Consider the following 25,405-nt stretch of genomic DNA (forward strand, 5'->3'; position numbering starts at 1 on the left):
TTGCGACTTCTGTGACTGCCGAGGCTTCTGGGAATGCACACACAACATTCCCACAGCCTTGAACTACGAGGTTATTCCGCGGTTACCCGGCCCAGACACCGGATCAGAGAGCTTTTTCAGACCAAAAGTGCAACTGATTGATATTGAACTAGGTCGTTCTCTACCTCTGCTGAAATTGAGGGCTCACCCAGGTTTCATCCACTTTGTTATTATGGTTTACACATGTTTTGTTGGTACACAGACACATTATGGTCCAATTTTTCCAAGGCTCATTAGTCCTGGATTCCTTCTTTAATTACCGTCACTAATATTAGCAACCATCGGCTGTTGGCTTGCACTCTTAACACACCTTTCCCTGAGGAAATCCGACAAACTATAAAGAACTGTTTATTGTTTTTTTAACGTCAAACAACCCGGATAAGAAAACACCACGCCAGAACTGGAAAATTAAACCTGCTATAAAACATTATCCCTTCAAAATAATCGACCATTAAAACACTCATTACACTCATTCATCTTGTTTGCTTGTGCAGCGGCAACTGTTCGAAAGCGCAGCAAGAAATCTCCGAGTTTGTTCCCCTCCCTGATTTCTGCCGGCACTTGATAAATGGGGGAGGTCCGGCACATGGCGGATGGGGGTGGCGACTGATAGTGGATCAAACTGCTTTGATCAGAGACCAAGCACTGCCGGTCCCATTCTAGACCTGAAGCAGTGACTACTGCTGGTGCTAATGTAGGACGGTATTACATCACTACCACCACTGACACCACCGAGTCACCCCCCACCCCCCCTTACCCAGACCTAATTCCCTCATCCCCGCTCTACTACAGAGTGAGACTGGCGCGTGTGGACCCCTCCGACTACGCCGGTGAATTTGAAGCCGACATGGCTATGCGGGAGCCTTGCCCAGGTTCGATGACAGCAGAGAAACCGTTCTCGCTTTGATGTAACTTTTAGGATGTGTAAAACCCAAACAAATGGGTTTTACACATCCTACATGAACAATGCTGTTTACACAAGAACACAAGTTTTAACGACAAGAGGATGCCAACATGCGAGATAGATACAAGAGAAATTTGGACGGTTACAGCTACTGCATTAAACAAGAATTTGTGAATTTAACCTGTATGCCAGTTGCAGAACACTAGGGAAGGGATGCCCACTTAAATGGGATCAAAACAGAATAACTATGCTATAAGCATGCAACCGCTCGGATGATTTCGAGGTCCACCCTCCTAGTCCGCAGCGTTTTCACCTTAGTTGGGATTCCTCCATGGGGACACAATCCGACCCTCAGTATTTGAAGTGACAACTGTGCTTCCGTGCTACGGTTGCATTGTCAAGTAAAACAAGACATAAGTTCATGATGGCCTTAACCTGGGTGGGATATTTTAGCATTACAATTTATTGAATTTGCATATGCTTTCAAGGATTTTCAAGGATGGACCTTACAGATAGACCCGCTGACATTGAAGTTCAAACCGGGTCCGCTTCAGATGGGCCGCCGAATGCCCTAACCTAAGTACTACGCTCTCCTGCTCTTGTATTTAAGGATTAATTGTTTGCTATTCAGCAGGAGTTCTTAAAAGGACACCCCCAGTAATGTCAACAATACTATTCACGCTTGGAATGTCACGCCGCCCACTCTCACACACACACACACACACACACACACACACACACACACACACACACACACTCACACACACACAATTGCACAAACGTGTTATTTCAAGGGCTAATGAGTTAAGAAGTTAAAAACTCCACTCCTGTTTCATGGTGAACGAAAAACACAACCGTCGTGAAGGTTTTCTCACCTATCGACTGTAAGGAAAGATGCTTGGCATTCTTTTGCAGCTCCATGTGTTTGTTTGGGTTCATCAGGTGTGCGTAGAGGCAGTTGTAACCTATCTGTTTCGACGCAGGAAAATGGAAGGCTTATTGTCTCCAAAAGGTAGCAGAACAAGTCCGGTGGCATGTCCTACCTCGCGGCATACAGTTGCCTAGCCCCTCCATTTACAACGTTTACATACGATTGTGGATTTTAAATCGAAGCCCGCAGTGACTCACATACCAGTTTAGGAGCTTTCAGCAAGACATTACAAGCACTGTACTATTTAAATTGGGATACTGAAGTCCAAATAAACATCGGATTTAGATGAACATTGACTTGCTCGTTGGGATACGACAGCTTTTATATTTAAATGGTTACATATCTTTAGCAGAGACGTTTAATGATCTATCTATCTATAAGTGAGTTGGTACAAATTCAGATATAGGCCTGAGCCATAGTCAAAATACTATAAGGGGGGACAGGTTGACCCGACATGGGAGACACTCATAAGACACAGTTTCAGAATGTGTGTTGCGGCTGATGCGGCCTTGTGTTTAGACAAGCGTTCTTTGCACACATGGAACTATTCAGAACAATGACGCCCATTTAGTGTGGATTCAGAAAGCCCCTTGTCCAGAGAGTGAAGGAAATGACCGGCACAACACGAAGACAACTCCCATATTTAATCAAAAAAAGAGAAGAGACTATTCCGGAAATGCCAAGACTATTCTGAATTTAAAGAGATACTGCTTTGCCTCCTCATGAACAGAAAGACCTGACTCCATCTTGGTAATGGAAACGAAGTGAAGTGTTTTACTGCATCTTGAAGTAATTAAGGCTTCAACCAGATTCCATCACCTACTCGCTCTTGTGCTCCAGTGTACTTTGACACATCACATATGTAAAGTTTCTGGTGCATATGGTTCAATAAAGAGATGGTGGAATCTGTTTTATACTTCTACTGATATAACAGGCAGGTCATACATACACATACACCGTGCTCAACTCTGGCTCCTACCAACGGAACTGTCCATGATGTCACTGCAGAGCGCAGTTGTTTGAATCATTTCAAAATATATTGGGGTTTTTTTGCAATAGAAAAGTCATGGGGAAATGATTATTTAAGTAACACAAGACAACATGTTTCAGTGATCACAGAGTACCGGGCCAAGGGAAGTTATTGCGCTGTGTTCCTTTTGAATACAACACGATTGCACGGCACTGGGGCCATAACCGACAGATGGACGGATAGTACTCAGTGACTCATGAATGCATGAATGCATGACTACAGTACATCTACTCACCACCCCTCCCTACCTCCTCCTTAGGCTCCAGTCTCTTCAAACATCCACACATACCAGCTATACAAAAAACAGCCTAGGCTGCTGACATCAGTCCACAGTCGCACAATCTTTCGATTTATTTACGATGGTTAGTATAATTTGTGTTGTAATCACACACACTCCGCCAAATATTGTGTCCACATATATGACTCACACAATATAAAAAATACCCCCTCAGAGGCAGTTGGCAAGCACATGCACAGACACACACCCACACACCCAAATGCACACACACGCGCGCGCGCACGCACACACACACACACACACACACACACACACACACACACACACACACACACACACACACACACACACACACACACACACACACACACACACACACACACACACACAAGATGAGCATGACTGACCGACTCTATCAGGCATCGCGCCCGCTTGCTTTATCGGTGGGATTACATCACCCACAGTCATGAACACTCCACCCATCCAACAGATTGTGTTTCAAGAACACTGGGCACAGAACCTGGGGGGGCCCGGCCATGTGGCCCCTGCTGCCGCAAGCACTGTCTGCCAAAATAACTCAGCAGATTCGAATACAGTAAGTATAGAATTTCATTATAGACTGATCGGGTATTATTGGACGCTGTAAATAATCAAGTCCGATTTTTGGTATCAACGATATATAGTGAGTTGTGGAATGTATATATATAGGGAACATACAGATCACAAAATACGTCGGAAGAATAAAACTTAATAACACAATCATCCATGTTGCGTTATTGGTGTCACTGAAAGACATGGATTTACAAAGTTCGGAAAATATATATGCACTGTAACATACATGGTCATATAGTCTAGATTACGTTTCCATTATTAGAAATTGGATGAACATCATTTTGATGATGATTATTTATTATGGGTCTTATCCAGATTGTAAGCCTATTGATTAGGACGCAGCTGATGCCACCGACATGGTGATATGCAGGAGTTAAGGTGAGGGTGAGAAGATGAGGAGGACACGATCATGAGCATGAAAGCATGAATAAATACTGAGTTGGACATTACATTTTAGACATTCTAATCCTCTTTTGAAGATGGGATAGATTGCATGATGATGACCAATTTTTTTTTCTTTTCAGAATTGACCAATCAAAATCTTTTGACAAAATACAAAGAACGTGGTGGAAAATGTCAACCCCCTTGCTTGTGCATGCTTGTGAAAGTGAAATGTCAAAAGTTTTAATTGGAAGTTATTTTACCTGCTTCAGGTACCGACAGCCTGGGGCTCAACTCATAGTCTATAACAACCTGATTCTCGTACTCCATACATACACTTTAGAGTGCAATACAACCCTGATGCATGTGGACCAGTATAGACAATTTTACCCTACAAACGATAAGTCAACACTACCAGACAACGTTTCACTATGTTTAAGTCATCACTTGCAAGGCAAAGCGCATAGCATTGCACTGCATTAACGATGCACGTTGCCCATGTATCTCTCCATGTTCCAACTGTATCGTGATAAAAGCTGATACAGTGTATAATAATCACATAATATCGCGTTTGGCTCGCCGAGCCGCAACCGAGCGCACGCGAGTCTCGTGTCGGCCTCCTCCCGCGTCCCACATTACGAAAGGCGTGACAAGAAATGGTCAAGAAAAAAACGAACCAACTTACCTCTATAATAATCAGCTCAGGCAAGTCAGTCCCGCAATGAAAAATCCTTTTACGACGCTTTTCCGAGGCAGGCGTGTTAGATGTTGATTTGTCACATCATTCTGAAGGAACCAAAATATAACGTGCTACAGTTTTTTGACGTTGAACCAAGCACCGACCGTTTAGGTGTCGATGGACTGAATGGTTTAAAATCGACACAATCCAGGATCGGTGCCTGATTACGCTACGGTCCGGTTTCCATTCCTCCACCTATGGACAAAACATTCCCACACTCCATGGATCCACCGGGTAAGTTTTCCTCTGCCTGCCGGTTGTAGCCAATTCAGTTTCACTAAAGCGCGAGCCCCGCCCTTGACTGGAAAATGCAGCTAAAGCAAGCCTGTCAAATCAGCCCAGCCAATCACAGCGCGGCAGGGAGTAGCCGCTTCTCACACGGAGCTAACCGGTGGAGAGGTGAGCCGGTGTGACTAAGCAATATCCCGATTTCGGGGGTTTCTAGTGTCTTGGGAGGGAGGAAGTCAGAGGATATTAGATGTGTGAGAAGTAATTTTGAAAAATAGCTTTTACACCTGATATCTCCGTTGGGGATATTACATTCGCAGATAGGCCTACGATTAGTTGTATTCCTGCAGACCACCACACGCCCAGGTATGCATCACAAAATCACCTCATGTAATTTAGAGCTAAAGTCTTAAGAGTTCATTTTTTATTAGAGATATCCAGAGCGATAGAACGATCAATTTATCTTTTCCATTAAGCCATAAAATGTGCAGTCATATGCGAACCACAGAACACAGGTCTAACGTGTCATCCTACATAGGTCTACTTGGTTAGGTCAAGATTGTACTGACTATTTCTGACGATTAAACCGACCTAAACAGGTTATCAGTGTCCAGTCAGTAATATGATTATTAAGTGTGCCAAGTAATAAAGGGATAGGCATGTACACACATAAAATCTCTTGATTCTACAATGTAGCAATTTAAGCTTTTTGTTTTATTTTATATACATTTTATGTACTCCGATTCTTGCCATTTCTGGGTAGCATCTTCATGGTTGAATACACTAATTGTGAGGCAGCTTGGATACAAGTGTCAGCTAAATAAATATAACCTTATGTTCCACATCAATGCCTATACTACAGCAGGCAGCATTGGAGGAAACATTGTGTACAACTGCCATACTAATCATTTAAAACAAGGGAGCGTAATGTAATACTGGGAATTATTGACATTTACTACCAGAAACTCAGCCCTGGGTAAAATTCCTGAAAATAGCATTTTGGTGTGCGTTGCATTCCCTTACACTCTCATCATTGTGTTTTGAGATTCCTTCCATACTTGCCCTGCTGGGATTTTCCAGTCATGTCTTCATCATTACTCACACAGTGGTCACAGAGGTGTCGCTTAGTAACTGTGTAACAGCCTGAGATTTAAGCCAAAACATGACCCTATGTAGGCCTGCTTTACATTCCACTGGGTTTTGTTTTGTTTATACATTTGAAACAAGGTGTTATTCCAAAAAGCAAACATACATAACATAAAACATTGTTTTATGTTATAAAGATGAAACATAAAATGCATAACATTAAACATTGTTTAATGTAAAACAATGTTTGCATAAAACACTAAAACGCTTGCATAAAACGTTTACCAAAAACAATGTTTGCATAAAAAACCTAAAACATTGTTTTATGTTATGCGTATAGGCCTATATGTATAATTGCAAGCGCAAGGGCAATACCGTTCACCCAATACCCTTCTCATTTAAGGGCAGCTCTTCTGTCTTCTTCTGTCTGGCAAAAATAAGGTCCAAATGTGTTCAGGGGTTCAAGGGCCCAACTAAGTGAAACGGAAGTACTCCACTCTTTTCCCTTCTTTTTCACTTGAATGAAATAGCGTGGCGTTTCAAGCCCCTATCCATCGGGAAGCGTTCAGAGAGATGGATACTGAACAGCCTGCGCCCTCTGGGAGCCTTCAAAAAGAGACAGAGAGAGATGGATGTGGGGATGTGGAAGGCTTTCACAGCGACGCCAAGAGGCGCCATTCAGGTCGTCTCCCCCAGAGGAGGTTGCCAGGCAAAAAGAGATCCCTCTGTATATTCTGGTTTCCCTATTAGCCGCATATCCTCAGAGTTCAGTCATACAGCTGGCAGCTGTACTCTGTTTATGGTTCAATTGTGGCAACAGTCATTCAGGATTTTTTATTTATTTTTTACCATAAAGAAACAATAACTTAGCCTTAGAGGGATAGGGATGCTGGGTGTACTTGGGGTGGTACTATATGCAAGTTGTCATGAAGGGGAACTTCTAGCTAGGGCAGATGTAGTTAATGTCTAATTGAGAAAACAGGCAGCACATTGGTTCATAATGGCCCCCTTGTATTGAACAGCAGTGCGAGCATGTGACCATCTCAGGAGATACAATGTGCTCTTCACATTGAACTCGGAGCCAGCATATCGCCTGTAGGGGTAGTAACACACACAGTAACAAGCAGGCAGGCGCGCACACACACACACGCACACGCACACACACACACACACACACACACACACACACACACACACACACACACACACATCTTACATACAGCCAACATGTGTGTCTGTTAGAGAGTCAATTCCCTGTATACAGGACACATGAAAGATTTATATGAGCGGGGATCTTTTTGTTAGCATGGTCCCAGGGGCAAGGAGCAGCCAGAAAAGGCAGAACTATAAAACTAACACATTTCTTGTGAAGACACAATTGAATGAGGGAATTAATCTGTGCCAATTGTCTGTATGATTAATATATAACACTTGCATCTACCGGCGCGATTAGGAAAATAACAATAGCACCAATACAACAATAAATTGTACAAAAAGCATGGAAGAAATACTTAAAAGCAAATAGTTTAACCAAATTCGCAGTGATATCAACGTTCGTTTCACTGTAGTTAAGCAATGTGACGCCCGATGAGGGGCTTATTAGGATGAGCAGTAATTAATGGCGGACTCTTCCCTAGGGCTTGAGGAAGGAGGATAGCCTATAGAAAGAGAGGTGAAGCCGGGGCACATGGAGCAATTATACTAAACGACACCAGACCTGCACGGGCTCTCCAGTTTCCCCCTGAAGGCCCATCAATCACATCCAGATAAAAGGGTCAACGGAGAAGGGGGGACGTTCGACCGAAAGAGAACATTGCGAGATGACCCATAAACGGTTTCCTCTTTTCCCTCAACCAATCAGAGAGATGGAGGAATGGCTGAAATGGAAAAAGGAGGTAGAGACGCAACTGCCTACTCACAGGTGACACTTGGATTACTCATAAAAACAAAGTTTGAATAATAACAACTTTGAAATCCGCTTGTCATTTAGTTGACTTACTCACTGTTGGTGTGTATACAAAGAGCATCACATTAGTCAAGGTTTGCCGAGTTGAAGAAGGTATATAGGAGATACAATTTGGCCTATTCAAAGATTTATATATTTATATACACGCATGGGAGGGGTGGTGGAGGGTATCTTGCTTAAGGATGTCGAGAGATAGGTTGAAAAAAAAAATCTAGAACCTTCTCGCTGGGAGACAAACACCCTACTCATTATCTTGCTATTGTGTAACAATGACTCAAATGCATGTGACATGTATTTTGAATGTGTTTTTCTAAATGTGGATCACTGGCAAACGCCATTCGTCTTGTGCTTTAAGCGAATGCAGGTCAAGCAAAGGGGGTGAGGAGGAGGACGTGCTCACAACTGTGTTTCACAGAGGTCTACTGCCTATTTTTTTTTTTTGTATTTAACCTTTATGTTGGGTGATAAGAACTAACAAGTTGCCGACAGCCTCCCCTTTACACTCAGGCTGACATCTAGGAAAAACTACAGGTGTGAGATTAGACAAGGGGACTCCCACGACGAGAGTGGGCCAAGCCTATTCAGAGGTCCCTGTTAAGATGTTCATTTGAGCTAGCTTCTAGTTGTTGATTTCATAAAAACAAAAAGCAACCCAGGTCTCTGGGATCCCCTTGGTGATTCAGCGGGATGTTAAAAATTCTGTGTCAACTCTGAATCGAGACAACAGATGTTGCAGATAGTGGTGGATTCTGAGGTTGACCCAAAACAATACAACAAAAACAGCCGTGGTCTTTCTTGCAAAATGCATAACGTATAGAATTACTAACCACAATGATTACAAGTGTAGATATAAAATGTGTATTTTAAAATGTCTCTTGCGCACACACATGCAAGCGGACGCAAATGCATGATTACACGTAGGCCTACATACACACATGCATGAACACAGAAACAAAGTAGGCTACAGTTGTCTACAGACTACAATCCGCCAAAAATGCAAAATTGTATCAGATCAATCATTTGTCTTCCAGCGTGCTCACAACATGGCACTTGTTAATATAAAACACATTGATATTAAACCTTCGACATGTTTCAAAGTGTTAATGGAATGTAAAACTTTTTTTTAAAAGCAAAAGCCTATCCAAACAAGCCCAGTATAGTTTTTATGCATAGCTTTAAATAGTTCCAGGGAATCATCTCCAGCGTAGGAGTACTGCCTATGCATAACGTCTACACACACAAATCGACAAACAAGTTCAGCAGTGGTGGATTGTATGAGGTTTGCTGGGGTGTAGATTGTAATGTGTTACTTATACACAGTGTAGGAATAATCTATGATGTGATTAAAACAGCACAGAGGAAGGATGTTTGAGATTTACTAGGAGAAAACGTTAATCCAGGTCTATAATTGAACTGGTTTTTACTGAGTTAGATAATAATAGGGCTATGTTTGCTGCCAAAACCTCTCAATGCAAATGTAAGCATCTCTAGCATTAAACTCTATTAAGGTCCCCAAAACACATTGTTAAATGTTTGTTCTACTCTCTGAGAATAAGAGGCAAAAGAGCTATTTGACTTCTGACTACACTACCGTACACGTCCCTGTGAGTGGCAAAGATGTTTTGAAAACAAGTCTATGTTTAGCCTATGCTTAAAAATATATTCTATGTCATGTGTGTTCTTCCAAGCAAAACAACAGCACATGATAGTCAAATATAAATCAGAAGCACTGTTTTTAACCGTTGGGCCTATGAGTCTATAACTGCACTGTGTGCATGGAGCGTGGCAGAGAACCAGGCCTGCTTAGGCACAATGCCCGCTGCCTGGGGCCAAATGGCACTGTCCAACTCCTTGGAAGTGCCAGGAACACCATTGCTATGTATAATGTTTTAATGTATTACTATAAATAACTATGCAATTTCACACAATACAATTAGGGCCGATTATAAACCAGGTGGGAATACATCAGGATGCAAGTTTGCTATTTTGTCTTAATGTCAAATTTCTAAGATTAATAAATGACTAACTATAAAATAAATAAATATGCTGAATAGGAAATTTCATAATTTAATTTAAGACATATGATGACCCGTCTCTATCGCTCAGCAAAAATAATAAAGCGGTCCCTTTAAGAAGAGAGCGTAATAGGTTTACTTCCTGACTCCTTCAAAACAGCTTGTTTACTAGTTTAAAACTCTGTAGACCTAACCATATTTTACTGCCACTAAATGCACATTTCGTTGGGTGTGACTCGCGTAGGCTGGTGGCATGAGCAGCAGTTAAGATCTTGTTACCATTTCACAACATTGTTAAAGCACCCAGCGTGGTGCTTTGTGCACAGCGGTGGGTATCTTTATATCATTTGCTAGGTCTCTAATCACAGCCGCTTAGCCTGCAGGAAAAAAAAACACTGTATGGTTACAGATAAGAATGAGAATTCACAGCGATTTATGTAAAAGGAAGATTTTAAAAAACTTGACCCAGCCTTACTCAGGCTTCATGGAAGGAAGAAAGAGGAAGATGCTGTTAGCAGCATCGTCACCTAAGCGAACCGACACTAAAAATAATATACAAGTGCCTTCATCTCACTTAAACTCCATTACGTGCGAAAATAACGAAGCCACATCCCAAAAAGAGCGGAGTTGTTATTTCAAAGGGGATCGAAACGAGTCAAGACTTGGAGAGAACTTTTTCAACCAGCCTTGCATTGCTTTGGCCAAAGCCCTCCTTGGCAAGGTACCTCGGTTCTCTGCTCTGCTCATCAAGTGTGGGTGAATATCATGTTCATAACTGAATAATGCAAACGCTTGTGAGTGGGTGGTTAAGGACATGAAGTACCTATTGGAAATGCATATTATGCCATTTGTGGAATTCTTCCCCTTGTCAACACTACGGTAACGTAGCACAACAGTACAACAATTGTTCATTTATTCTGCTCTCTATAGATGGCTTTCTAACGGTGTCATCTCCAGGGGGACACCTATATTTGATCACATCCAGTGTTGTTCTGTTACCAGGTGTTGGTGCGGCGGTGTGCAGATGGCAGCGAGTTACGTGGGAGGGTGGTGGAAACTGAGGCATACCTTGGGGGCGAAGATAAAGCCTCTCACTCAGCAGGCGGCAAACGTACAGAGAGGAACACAGCCATGTTCATGAAGCCAGGAACAATCTATGTATATTCCATCTATGGCATGTACCTCTGTATGAACGTATCCAGTCAAGGTAACAACACAAGCAGCCCTTCCCTTGGAAGTATAGGCAGGTCCTTACATTGTAAACGCTAAGGAAAACATTTGAACTCACTGCCCACACTCACACTGTTTGAGTGGGTTTGTTCTCTTTGCCTCATTAAAAATACATTCCTGAAGTTGTGTAGCCGCATTCACCTTCATGTGCGGCTGCCTGTGATTATGACTCAGAAAGAAAAGTGTCTTAAGTGGTTTGGTGTGTTTTTAAATCTTCTAGTTTTTGGCCCAAACTCGATTTTCAACCTACTTCTGGCATTTATGGGATTCTGGCTACCAGGAAGGAGACAGAGCGGAGCCCTGCCGACTGACATACATTGTGTGTGTGTGTGTGTGTGTGTGTGTGTGTGTGTGTGGTTCCAGGGGAAGGCGCTGCAGTGCTCCTGCGCTCCCTGGAGCCCCTGCAGGGTCAGCCCGGCATGAGGCAGCTGCGGGCGCAGGCCAGACGCAAGGCTACGGCCCGGCCCCTGAAGGAGAAGGAGCTGTGCAACGGCCCCGCCAAGCTGTGCCAGGCCCTGGCCATACCCCGCCTCTTCGACCGGCGGGACCTGGCCCGAGACCCCGACGTGTGGCTGGAGACGGAGAGCGATGACCCGGGCTTCAAGGGTTCTCTGGTCAAACAACCAAGGGTAGAGGGGACGAAGACTGCGGAGGTTGGGGATAGGGGGGTGGTAGTGGCGGCGTCACGGGTCGGGATACAGTCCCACGGGGAGTGGGCGAAGAAACCGTTACGCTTTTACCTCCTGGGAAACCAGTGTGTGAGCGTGGTGGACCGGGCGGCGGAGAGACTCGCTCTCAACGGGGGCCATAATGAATGATTTAGGCTAGCGGTTGGAGTGAGGAAGAAAGACAATCAGCAGGGTTTCTCCCCACAAGTTATGAAGGCAAGCTGTGGGCTTAATTGGTTTGCCGCCTGTTCACCGTAATGGATTGTTCAGTCGGATGCCACGTGTTATGGAACTTTGTATTTTCTCCCAGGAGAAATACATCATTTCGTAAAACTTGGGAGGATGCAGAGATTCATTCTATTTTGGGGTTATTTGTTTACAAATCAATCCCGACACATCTGAACTGTTGTCTATTAGAGAAATTCAAATACGAATATTCATGTTTTGTATGTACATATCAATATGCAGAGATGTAAAAATACAATGTACAAATTTGAAAATGTTATGTGGTCATTATGTTAATAGAAAACTTCATTCAGAAAAGCGTTCATATTCAATTTGCTTTCTAATCTGTTTTTGCACTTGTATTTGTTTTGTTAAATTTATTTCACAGATGATTGAACTGACTCAATGCTCCCAAACGCAACATCATGTTTGATGTGGAGCTTTTCTCTTCCTCTTCTTACCCCCACCCCTCCTGGGATGGCAGCTTTAGAGGCCCGGGAAAGATCTTCACAGAAAGTGCCCCTGCGGTGTTCTTTTTACAACTAAACACTCAAACATCTGCGTTTAGATCCAGCCTCACTCTGTCTCTTCAAAACCGTTTTAACGAAAAACAAGTTTCCAAAAAAAGTTAAGTAATATGTATAAAATAATTTATTCACGTCAACACATTAATAATCTGTCATGCCCCGGAAGGCAAAAGTTTTGACACATTGTAGTGCGTAGTCGTCTCTTGTTGATTGAGATGTTCCAGAAGCAGAGCCTGCTGCCAGTGTATCAGACCGGGTTTCCCTTCACGCTGTGGCCTCCGTGGGGGACTGGAAGATGGACACGATGGGGTCCTCGTGGTTGGTGACCACCAGCACGCTGCGGAATTTGTCGAACAGCGTCTTGAGCTGCGAGCGGCGCATGTTCTCGTTGTACATGATCTCCTCCAGATGGTGGTGACCTCGAAAGTAGTGCAGCAGCCTGCGCTCCACAGGAAACACGTGACAGGAGGTCACAAGTCGGGTGGGGTTAGGGAAAGGTTTGCCTCGCTTGGATTCATTTGAAGCCAACAGTGTCACTTTAAGGATACGATGACAAACTGAGCACAAACATTCCACATTTAAGACGAAGTGGGGTCTCGTTATACCAGTGGGGAACTGTTTAACTATTGTCCAAAACTCTATAGAACACAGTGTATAAATAAGATTCAACACCACCTGGCTATAGGCAGATTTGTCCTATGTACCTACATTAGTTTTCAGCGGAATGTATTTACTTCCTGTTTTGCCCAAATGAAATGTCTCTTTATGAACCGACCTGGAGGCATTTGATCGAAATAATGAATTCAATGAATGATTGAATTTAGTCCCTTCATTTTGGAGCCACTATTACGCCTGAGCTGTGGACGTGGGCTGGGGGGGGTCCTTGGTATGAGGAGGGCTGTTGGGGAGCCCCTTGGTGTGGGTTACCTGGCGAACAGGCGGAGGTCCTCCTGGTTCTGTGCGGCCGGGATGCTGAGGATCACCTGCCTCTCGTGCTCCGTCAGGCTGGCCAGCAGCGTCTCCGTCATCCTCTTGTTCATGGGGGAGTCTCCCCCGGGCAGCAGCTCGGCGCTGGAGTTCTCCACGCTGGGGCTCGTCAGTGTCATGTCGTCGCTGCTGGCTGCACACAGGACATACCGCAAAAAAACACTTGAGTGGACCGTTTTGGGGAGAGGCCCGAGATTCACGTCACAACCATATTATCTGGGATCGAGCAGTCCAAAACGGGACATCTTTGGAGAGCCAGCACAGAGCCTCGGCTTCTCGGGGACAGTACAGAATATGGCCAGGAACCCAAAACTACAAGGGGCAGAGTTACTTACCCTAGTTTCATGTTTTGTTCTACAGAAGAAACCTCATTGATACTAGTCGATGAGGCTTTCACTGTATTTCTACACCAGCCAGTCTACACAGATTTAAAATCGTAGACACATCTTTACAGTTTACTATTGACGGGTGAGTTTATGTTCACGAACTATGCAGTGACAGATCCCCGTCTCCAGCCCCGTTATTGGTTGAAAGAAATATGAAACAGCAAATTGAAACAACCCATTCAAGCAGGTCTGCCTGCACTGGCCTTCAGACTTAAGGCATTAAACCCAATGTCTGACTTGTGAGACTAGACATTGAATGATCAGAGAGATACGTCTGGACTGTTCTCGCGGTTGTCAGAGATGCAAAAACAAATCCATCTTGATCCCGGGAACACCCGATTTACCAGACACCCTAGAAGGTGTCCGGAGCTTAAATATTAGGGACATACAAAGATTACTGGTCCATAATAGATGTCCAGAAGGTATCCAGAGTTTACTTATTATAGACATTCAATGACTACCGGTCCAACACAATTTTGGACATGGTCTGACGGGGCGAAGAGATCAGGGGGCGGAGTCTGAAACGCTCGGAGGTCGAAGCGCGCGACGTACTCGGGGACCCAAAGCTGAGGGCGCTGGGGGTGCTGAGGCTGCGGCCCCCCACCCTGGCCACCAGGGGGGGCTCCTGCTCCTTGCCGGGGTCGTCCTCGCTGGGCGCCACCAGCAGGCAGACGTAGGTGTGCAGCTGGATCAGCAGGCGCCGCTGGAGCATCCACACCACCATCTGGATCAGCTGGGCCTGGGAAACACGTAGGAGGACTAGAAATGACACCTCGGTAACGGCCCCAAAAGATAGGACACGGATAAAGTCGCAGGAAAACTTTTTTTTTTTATAATGAATGACGCAGCTTTCAGATGAGGCTGGAGAAGAACCATCCGCAGGACCCGTTAATAATTCATAAGCAATGCGCAAGAGGCAGCACAACAGCACACACAAGTCCCAGTGTGTGTGTGTGTGTGTGTGTGTGTGTGTGTGTGTGTGTGTGTGTGTGTGTGTGTGTCCTACCTCATGCACAGGGGCCTCCAGAGGGTTTCTGAACTCTGCTAGAGAGTAGGGCAGGGAGAATTTGGCCAGAACGGACGGCAGGTCGTGATTGGGGTACTGTTCGGCAAACAGCTGGGCCAGTGGGGAGTACCTACACAATGTGCAACATATATAGTCGATTTTACCTCCTTACAAACTGCTCACCTGAGGTAAGAGCTCATTCAGCCCGCTCACATTGCAATGATTCTTGACGTTTAGCAGAGATGGAATTTCAATTAAAAATTGTTTATGGAAATCGCTATCCTACCAAATAAGCCAGTGTAAACTCCTGCCTTATTAACAACTTAACCCTGACAGAAATCCATCGAACAACTAAACAAGAGGGAAGACAAAAATACACGAGGAACACAGCGGAGCGGCAAAGCCGCTGGAAGCAGGCAGGTCATAAAAGCAAGGTTAGGACTTTTGTAGAAACCAGCCAGAGTAACCAGATTTGGAATGTAGTCAACTGAAAACAAATCCCACCCCTTCCTCCATGCCTCGCTCCAAGGTCACTCCAACAAAACAAACGACTAGCTTGCTAGCTTCGGCAATATGTCTGCCTCGCCTGGTGGAAGACTCAGGTCATGTGCAATGAGGGCACGGCGGAGTGCACCCAGAAGGCCGGGGGAGTGGGTAGCCGGCCAGGTAGGGCACGCAATCATTTAATTCAGGGCCAAATTAAAAAAGGATTGGTCCGTTTCTAACAGCCCTGCGAAGGCCCCAGTTACCGTTTAGATTCTTTATCTTTTTAATCAGAGCATTTGATTTATGGATTGCTGTCGGGATGTGAAGAAAATGTCAACCAATATGAGAAAAATATATACTTACAAAATGAATTGCCTACCCTAGCTTTAACGTGTCTGTAGTAATGCACCTGGGCTAATGAGGAGGTGGGAGCGCGTAGGGTCACTTACAGGCAGATGTCAGCATGCGGGGACAGCATGTAGACGTTATTTTCACACAATGGGTAGATGATGATGGCTTTGCCCCAGTACACCAAGTGTGAAGCAATTTGAAATATCTGAAATATACAAAGTATGAATTAATTAAAAAGGTGCATGTTAATTAAATGTGTATATGTACAGCATAATATCATTTTTAGATTATACCTAGTTATACATTATCGCCACCTGGGCAAGTAATTGCGAAACCTAATTTATGCAACAAAATTGTGTCTGAGCTATGTGAATATTGTCCACTAGATGGCAACCAAGACAATTATATGTACTCTTCATATCTGCTAAAATTACTCAAATACGATTTTGAAACGTTGGGGATCAATATAGACATCAAAAAAATCTGCTTAATATATATATATATATATATATATATATATTTCACATAAATATTATATCATATTTCATCCATGAAACATGAGTTTTGTTCAACGCAAAAGCTTTCAACCTCTGCAGCCAACGAGCGTATTTATAAGCTGCAATCCTTTCCTTCACCAGAAGGTGTCATGAGAGCTTCCCCTTTCATAGCATGAAAAGTACCATTGCACTGTTAACACCCTTGCCGTTACCAACATTGGAGAAGTTGCGCTGTGCTGTACCTGAAGCAAGGCTAGGTCGGCGTCCTGGGCGAGCTGCTGCAGGTTCTTGACGGGTGAGCAGGTCTTAATGAGGCGAACCACAGCAGGGGAGCAGTCCAGAGGTAGCTGGTTTAACAGGGCCTTCTCGCTGTCCAGCAGCAACAGAGCGTGGTACGGCCTGGAAACCACACACACACACACACACACACACACATTAAAACAGAATAACAAATCAATTGTGGGAATTCCTGAAATTATCTTAATAATAAAATAAATATATATATATATATATATATATATATATATATATATATATATATATAATTTCAGCTGTATAATGATTGATACTGTACACTGATTGTTTACATTTTACTCATATTACTTTTCTTATTTTTTTCCCTTCCCTTTTATTTCTTTCCTGTGGACACATTTAGTTGTATTGTCCCTGCTGTTTCGCATGAAGTTATGTGGCTGTGTTTAGGAGTATGTGTGTGATTTGTGCTAAATTGTTTTTTTAAAAAATGTATATTGTATAATTAAAGTTACCAATGGGGGCACTGTTGCACACACTAAATCTCTCTTCTCTCAGTTGGAATCAAACTGTGGTCATTCTCAGTGTAACACAAGTAGTGCCTTTTATGTCAGGTGTCTATGAAGACCAAACTCAACTTCTTCCAAAATATTGATGTTACAGAAATTACACCCTTCACATTACGATAAAAAACTATATTCGAAACAAATGACAAACCTTATTGCTTTGAGACTTTGTTCCAACGCCTCTGGGTGAATGTAATTGCCTCCAATCCGATGGATCTTATGAGGTAAACAGAAGCTCACTTCCAGCCAATCGTTGATGTGTAGTCTCACTACTCCAGTGGTGCAAAGACTACAAGAAAAATCAGGTGATCGGTTAATCGGGTGAGAATTGTTCATGATATATACAGCGAATACAGAGAATCAATTTAGAAGATAAAAGCAATGTATTAAAAAAAAACAAGGTCAAGTTTGGTTAACCTTTTTTCATATCTATTTCTGAACAGGGACATGAATTATGTTATTACGTTGAGATAATGACCAAAACACCCAGGTCTATGATTTAATTCCTTACAATCATTAAACATGTGGTTTCAAGAAGGTTCAGAATAGCTTCAGTCTAAGGGGCAGTGTCGTGATGTCTAGTATCATTCAGGCTGGCAACTTGTCAGCTGAAGACCCTCTGGAACGCTGATAAGACCAAGTAGCTGAGGCGTTACCCAAGATGCACTTTGTGGGTGGTGCCTTGATAAGTGTCTTCCTTTCAAACACCATATAGATGTGCTTGTATAAAAATATGTTTCTGCTAGCTACAAAGTCTGCAGAGATTATGTACTTATATGCAGCCGTTTGTCGATTTCCCCAAGGGTTTAATAAATAGGAATTTCATTATCAAAACATTTTGTTCAAAACAATTATGCAAAAATAAATCCTACAAACACAAATGCCATTACAACAACCTTTGTTTAACATAATTATACGAATGCAAAGAGGTGCGAAAAATACAAATGTCCAACACCTGTCATAAGCCTCCTTTAGATCCCGGGCCAGCTTACATTTAGGAAGAATTTGCCGGAAAGGAGACTGGGGGCTTTCATCAGCTGGTATCAAAACAACACAAAATAAAAACACATTTAAGCTCAAATGTACAATCACAAATTACATTTTTCATTGTCACGCAAAGATTTTGCCTGCACTATGTCAGTTTCCTGGTTAGCAGTCTCTAGTGGCTTGAGTTGTGGCTACACTTCAAGCAGACACGATAACACAAATTCCCTGGATGGATGACTCGTGATTGGGCACGTGTTAATCCTGAGAAACATTTTATTCAGATATTTAACAGAGTCAAAAGCTGCATTGCAACAGCAACATAGTGCAGCTTTAAACAATGCTATTAACCAGGGGTGTAAAACATATTTTCACGCGGGGCCACATAAGCACTATGGTTGCCCTCAAAATGGATGGTTGTAACCGTATGACTATATAAATGTAACTGTTCCTTTTTTGTTGAAGATTTTCAAATTCATTTGAAGCTCTCGCGGACCAAATAAAATGAGCCGGATTTGGCCCATGGGCCTCATGTTTGACACCTCTGATACAAAGGGTTTAAAGAGGTGTAGGAGGGCTCACTCTCTGTGATGTTGGTGATCTCGTCCTGCACCGCCAGCATCAGCTTGGCCTCGCGGGTCAGATACTGGCAGCGCCGCTCCTCGTGCTGCAGGGCTATGGCGATGCGCCGGGACAGCTTGTGCATGGAGGTGATGACCGAGGGATCCGCGTTGGCCTGCGGGGGCGCCGACACCAGAACCGCACAGTTACTCACGACTCTGGGATGGATGGCTCAATTACCTCAGATGGATTCATTAATGACAATTGACGAGGTGGGACGTTGGTTAAAGAAACGGCATTTAAAGATGTAGACTGCAGTAGGCATTGCATTACTCGCTTGATATTATTGACGTTTTTTTTGGTAAAAAAAAAAAAAGCATACTTTATACTTTTTATATGACATTCAACATAGTAATCAACAGCTATTTATCACCGAAATATGTCTGTCATTCCGAGAAAACAGGGGCAAGGGGGGTTAAACTTCCATTTTGAAGTGTTGAACAATTGAACAAAAGAGAACTATGCTAACTATGCTATTTTGTGTAAGACAGTTTACACAAAAAAAATGTAACTGTAAAAAATATATATAAATTCATTGATTGAGCTGAATGAAAGAATCATCACAGTGGCTGGGTCATGCTCAGGACACATACTGAGAAAGCAATGCAGTGGTTAAAAATGGCCGCTGCCAAACATGACTTTACAGAGCATGACTCAGCACTTTATTTTCTATTACCAGTATGCTGGTATAAGGTGGTTACAGATAGTGACTCTGCTCTTCGGTCCGGGGGTGTGGGAGGCAATGTTGGGCGTCGCGATTACCCATCTAAAATAACACACCCCTTTACTTAACTCCCCACCCACTTAGTTATACACTCAGTATACTTGATCATTTTTAACACCCTTTGAACTTAGCCACTGAATAATTTATAATTTACACTTGGCTTTGTTTGCCCTGTTGCTGTTTGTTCCATTTATCTTGTCTAGTCCTTGCTTTAGCATTTACCTTCGCGTCTATTTTTGTAGTCGTTTTTGTAGTACTTTGTATTTTTATTGTGTTTTTTATCCTGTGTTGTACCACTGCTGCTGGGCTGTTGCAACAAACAAATTTCTCTTGAAGGGGATTAATAAAGTTGTACCTTATTTAATCCAACCTTTTTAAAAACACCCAAAAATGAGTACACAGCCTTCGAATTACTTGATGTATTTGCAAAAATAAAATACATTTACAGTACATGCGGACCGCCTGAATTGGGCTGTGAGGCACAATAGAATAACCAAATAGTCAAAAGTACTTCCGTACCCTCAGGGCAAACACCACACTAAACAGGATCATGGTCGGCATTTCCCTCTTTGGAGAAGGATCCGATTTGGAAACCTAGTAGATGGAGGAAAAGGTCACTTTCAATAAGATCAACTTCAGTAACCACCAACATTGACTCTACATTTGATTGCTTTTTTAGGTTGTATGTTATCCCCGCCTTCATGTTAGTTTCCTTCCACACCATAAAGACAAACATGTTAGGTTGATACTCCAGCCTGAGCACTTGAGCAATTCTCCGGCATTAGACCTGCAGTGGGTCCCGGGGCCTGTAAACGGGCCTGGCCCCTGCCCCTAGTGACGGGTCAAATGCCTCTTGTACAGTGCCTTGTACGTCTGCAATGGCCATAAGATAGACCGTTATTCTTGCTCTTAATTGCCTCCAACTGAGTGTCCAGCAACAAAGTTGATCAGCCACTATAACTGGGGTTAAATGCAACATCAGGCCCAAGCGTCCTTGAAGCAGCCATGCAGTACACTCATTACCTGAATGATGTGTGGGTGCTGAAGGAGAGTAGGGTGCCCCACAAAACGCACATTGTCTATTTTCAGCTCAAACTTCTTCCCACAAATGTCCGACTTGGTGGCCAGGATTGTGGCAAGGATAATGTCGGAGAACCTTGAGGAAAGAGTAAAAAATGTTTTACCAAAAGGTACATGTTAAGAGAATGTGAAAGCTGTGTGTGTGTGTGTGTGTGTGTGTGTGTGTGTGTGTGTGTGTGTGTGTGTGTGTGTGTGTGTGTGTGTGTGTGTGTGTGTGTGTGTGTGTGTGTGTGTGTGTGTCCTGGTGAGGAGACCCCCAACATAGAAATGTGTCAAGAGTCATGCTTCTTGTAGCTCATGCCGTAAACCAGATTAACATAATACAATAATAAATAATCGTGGTAACATTTAAGAGTAGGTAAATACTCTGGACCCCATCAAGCTAGTGTTTATCAAAAGGAGGTGGATTTGCTTATAATAATTGTTATTGTTTATGCACTTCGAGAGCCACATGTGTAATTACACTCGTATGGTGAAATGAAAATGAATTAACATTGAATTAAGTCAAACAATTATTTTACAGGAATGACAAAGGACACAACTCGAATAGAGATTTTACCCAAATTAGGGATTCATTGAATGGAGGCTACACTAAGATTCTCTGAGATTGGGTTTCCACATTAGACAGCAGTAAAGCCTGGGTTAAAACTAAAAAAAAGGTGGAGGAAGACAGGGGTGATCTATACAGAGTTAGGCAGCTTTAGAGCTATGTGGTCTTACCCTGACACCAACTGTTCGTCAGTTAGTGGAGTTTGCTCCCTGAAACGGGGAATGGGGCCATAAGCAAAAGAAGAGGGGCAAACAGAAAAGGGAAAATGCAACACACACATGGACTGAAGTTGTGAAAAAATATGCTTACTATGACAAAGTAAGCATATTTCGCTGTACCAAGCAGACTGAGAAAACTCCCATTATTGACCGTATTTTTATCAACCTGAACCTACAACCAATTTTCTCTGAGCAGGAATAAATGTTGACAATGTGGACATAGACTGTCCACTCAACATTAAAGTGGACAGTCTATGTATAACTTCCGTGATACTTCCATGGACTATTTGAATTTCAAGGATATTGTGTAAATTGAGGAAAAGATATCGACATATCATGATATCCAGTATAAACTCCTTACGGTGACAAGATACAACCTTAAATTATGAAAATTTGGTTTGAAATATCAGTGATAAAGGAATAATAGTTTTAGTCAAACTATAATTAACATTACCATTTACATTAATGGGATGGCACTCAGACTGTTCAGAATGGTATGTTGAATGCATAAGCACATCACGTATTCATGAATATTGAGTAAAATTCCCTATAATTATCACAATACTAAATGTGTTCATATTACCCATCCCTAATTTGCCATGAAACAAGAGAGCCTTCACAAGCCTTGTTGTGTCAATTTGGTGGAGATGTTTATTACGTCTCCATGTGAGGGTGGCTTCATCAAGACCATTTCATCTGAAAGAAAGTGTCTGATGCTGAATATATCAGACTTATGTGAACATGTAAATGCAAAGCACAACTACTAGGGGCCCTAGTCATATGCAACAGGGTTTTTTTATCCAGAACCTTTATTTTTCTAAATAAGATACAGAATGTATGACAAGGTTCAGGGCATGTCCAATGTGCTGATTATGAGATTTTAGCCCCCCACAAAAATACTTTTGTTAACCAAATAATGTCACTAAATTCAGCAATAAAAACTTTAATAGGCTGTAAACTCTGGTATTCCACACTTGATATTATGCTATACTACAGAGTAATATACCTGAGAGAGCAAATGGCTGATATTCAATATGCACAAATATTAATTTTATACAATTATACTATAAAGAAAGGTATGGTTGTCCTTAAATAATAGGCCAATTATTATTATTATCATCATATTTTTCCACTGCGACTGATATAGTGGGCTATTTGGTGTAACAAACCAGCAGAGATTTGTTTTCCACCAATCCTTTCCGTGTCATTTTACATGTATTTTATATAATTTATAATCTTAGTTTCGGGAAAATGTTTCTACCTTTTGGTATATTGCAGAATAGACAGAACTGTTACAAGCCAATGAGAAAATAAGAATACATAAAAGGTGACAAACAAGGCCAAATAGCTATTTTCACAGCAGCCCGAATTGGTATGAGATGGAAGGTCGCCATGGCAGAAAACAACTGACACATACTTAAGAACTCGATTAGGAAATATGTTTAATGCAGAACCGTGCTCAATACAAATGTTAAGCAGCAAACAAACAAAAAAATCCATACCTTGAATCTCCATCCTGATCTTCAAGCACATCCCCAGTTGTGTTCACCAATGCATATGGACTTCGTTGTTTAGCTTGAGAGAAACAATTATTATCTTACTTATGAGGTTGAATATATACCAATTTGCTCTAGGAAATGGCACAACGATGAACAAAACAAGAAAGGAGTTAAGTTTTAGCGAGGGTTGCATGTGGAAGTGTAGGTTTCTGCCACTCAGACTAGCAGTTGATCTACTCAACTATACATGCGTCTGATTAAGATTAGCCTGGCTGAATCAAGATCAAATTTATAGTCAGGTGTTTGAACCGGTTGATAATGCGATGATGATGATGATGATGATGATGATGATGATGATGATGATGATGATGATGATGATGACGATGATGATGACTCTCTTACCTGGGGACGACGGACATTCTGCGAGCCTCTGGAAGGGGTAGCGGAAGAGCAGCTTGTTGCCCCGACTGCCCGAGCTGACTAGTATGACGCTGATGGGGCTGCTCGGGTCGCCACTTCGGTCCATGGACTTCTGCTCCTCGAGTAGCTCGGTGTTGTTATACATGTCTGCATCCCAGAGGCTAACACGACACTAATATGTCCGGAGCCATACATCCATGTTCTCTGACCCAATGCTTCGCTGCTGTTGCAAAGTTAAGCTCTCTCACTTCCGTTTGCCTCACTGTTATTTCCGTTTGGGCTCATGTTTGCGCCAGCCATTGGTCCATCGAGCTGTCAGTTACGCCCTTTGACCCGGGTCGTGACAATTCCGCCCAATCACAGCTCAAGCGTCTCCTGATTCCCCGGCCCAAATTGTTATGGTTTTCGTCTTGTACATCGAAAGAGTTACTGGAGAGCCTGGAAAATGAGGCTGACACTTTTATAATTTGGTGATCTTTAATATTAGTGTTAAATTTTATTCAACCAATGTATCCTATCGGGCAAAAAGGAAAAATATTGAAAACCATAGACGCTTGGGTTGGTAAAGACAGTAGTGAAAGCGGCGTTGCCATTGTTGTGTGTTACATTGAAATGGGTTCGCAGGGCAACTGTGACTACAATCAGTAATTCCGCATATACTAATGAATTAAACTATTATCAGTATCAAAATCCAATGGCTCTAGAAATGCTTTTGACGAATCAGGACATTTGGAAAAGTAAATAGATGAATTAGTATGTGAATCATGAAATGACGATTGCACACCTTTAGAATATTTTCTCACGTTTACTAATATTTTACTAGCTATTCTGCCTCTACGAGACTCATCTGCATTTTTTTCGCTCACAAATGACAAGCCCCATGCGCCTTCACTTTTTTTTTTTTTTTACCATTTATCTTGGTGAAATGTAGAGCGAAAGTAATTTGTGCACCTGTAGAGCCATAAGAGGCGGGGTGGATGCTGTTCAGAGATGGACAACCCTTTTGCCCAATCGCAAATTCTGATTAATGTCACAGTTCTGATTTTATTCTCTGGATTCTGACTTTAAACTCAGAACTAAAAAAACAAAGCAAAACCTTTTTCCATCCGATTTCTTCTGTAAGCTTTCCCCTGTAGTAGGCTATGTCAACGTGACTCTCTCTGCGTTTATTTTATAGCCTAGTCCCTTCTTTAGCCTGTTGGATTACCCTGTGAGATTAAACTCCGAATTCAGACTTTCATCTAAGAATTCTGACTATATTCGAAGAATTCTAACTCTAATCTAAAAGTTCTGACTGTAATCTCGGAATTCAGATTTTGTCTATGACCAATTTTATGATAGAGTTGTATGAATGGGTTTTGCACCTTATGCAACTGGAGTTTTTCTACATTTTGATTAGTACAATGGCATTTGTGCACCTGCAATGAATAATTGAAGAGAGGGTGTCACTGTTATATTGTGCAGGAGAGAAAAAATAAATCCTATAAGTTTGCAACTCCTAAAGCATTTTTTTTTAATAAATGTATATGACGTGAATATGTGTCACATTCACACGTAAAGAGGTAACTTCCCCCAACAAAAGAGGACAGAAGAGTAAAACATGTTTATATGTTGACTCAACAGGGATAATAGAAAATAAAATAGAAAAGTTGATCCAGGGGAGAATAAATATTTGAAAGCAAATACTACACTATATTCCATAGTAATATGAATTGTCACTTGGTGCCTGAATGTTTTTTCCCTTTGCGTCAATAAAGCAGCCCACCCAATAAAGACATTTCCACCATAAAGTGAAGCAGAAAAGGCACAATTGAAAAATAAAAAATCCGTATTATCATATGGATGTTACTTGAGGTAACTAATCACACATCAATAGATTACATGCAAGTAGAAGACAAATTAGGATTACTCAAATGTTAAACCATTTTACTGCTACAATTGCAATAATAAATAGTAATC

At 42.3% G+C, this 25,405-nt stretch overlaps 3 protein-coding genes across 3 annotated transcripts in view; 1 reads left to right on the top strand and 2 right to left on the bottom strand.

The window, feature by feature from the left end:
- rhbdf1a (rhomboid 5 homolog 1a) overlaps positions 1-5,123 on the bottom strand; it is a 37,692-nt gene extending 32,569 nt beyond the window's left edge. Inside the window, exon 1 of the mRNA XM_079746030.1 lies at positions 4,821-5,123. The gene's annotated coding sequence lies outside the window, so the exon portion shown is untranslated. The remainder of the gene's footprint in view (positions 1-4,820) is intronic.
- A 5,201-nt stretch (positions 5,124-10,324) lies between these two features.
- Positions 10,325-12,569, top strand: mpg (N-methylpurine DNA glycosylase). Its single transcript, XM_079746046.1, has 3 exons — positions 10,325-10,890; positions 11,172-11,376; positions 11,763-12,569. Exons 1-3 carry the CDS (start codon positions 10,585-10,587, stop codon positions 12,215-12,217), a joined length of 966 nt encoding a protein of 321 aa, XP_079602172.1. The 5' UTR covers positions 10,325-10,584; the 3' UTR covers positions 12,218-12,569.
- A 232-nt stretch (positions 12,570-12,801) lies between these two features.
- nprl3 (NPR3-like, GATOR1 complex subunit) lies at positions 12,802-23,667 on the bottom strand. Its single transcript, XM_079746038.1, has 13 exons — positions 23,429-23,667; positions 23,030-23,102; positions 20,703-20,835; positions 20,199-20,273; positions 18,917-19,070; positions 18,306-18,387; positions 17,502-17,639; positions 16,775-16,931; positions 16,134-16,240; positions 15,199-15,328; positions 14,745-14,931; positions 13,747-13,939; positions 12,802-13,258 (listed from the first exon to the last, which is right to left on the bottom strand). The coding sequence occupies exons 1-13, from the start codon at positions 23,589-23,591 to the stop codon at positions 13,084-13,086; spliced, it is 1,767 nt and encodes a 588-aa protein (XP_079602164.1). The 5' UTR covers positions 23,592-23,667; the 3' UTR covers positions 12,802-13,083.
- Between the last annotated feature and the right edge of the window lie 1,738 nt (positions 23,668-25,405).

Source organism: Pollachius pollachius (genome assembly GCF_949987615.1).
Source record: "Pollachius pollachius genome assembly, chromosome: 11".
NCBI lineage: Eukaryota > Metazoa > Chordata > Actinopteri > Gadiformes > Gadidae > Pollachius > Pollachius pollachius.

Excerpts from the sequence above, each read along its gene's own strand:
- nprl3 (XM_079746038.1), bottom strand. The coding sequence starts at position 23,591 with ATGTATAACAACACCGAGCTACTCGAGGAGCAGAAGTCCATGGACCGA. Across the intron at positions 15,329-16,133 it reads CCGCATGCTGACATCTGCCT|GTACTCCCCACTGGCCCAGC; the intron begins GTAAGTGACCCT and ends CACATTGTGTAG. Across the intron at positions 13,259-13,746 it reads GACCTCCGCCTGTTCGCCAG|GCTGCTGCACTACTTTCGAG; the intron begins GTAACCCACACC and ends TGTGGAGCGCAG.
- mpg (XM_079746046.1), top strand. The coding sequence starts at position 10,585 with ATGAGAATTCACAGCGATTTATGTAAAAGGAAGATTTTAAAAAACTTG. Across the intron at positions 10,891-11,171 it reads CCAAAGCCCTCCTTGGCAAG|GTGTTGGTGCGGCGGTGTGC; the intron begins GTACCTCGGTTC and ends TTCTGTTACCAG. Across the intron at positions 11,377-11,762 it reads TATGAACGTATCCAGTCAAG|GGGAAGGCGCTGCAGTGCTC; the intron begins GTAACAACACAA and ends GTGTGGTTCCAG.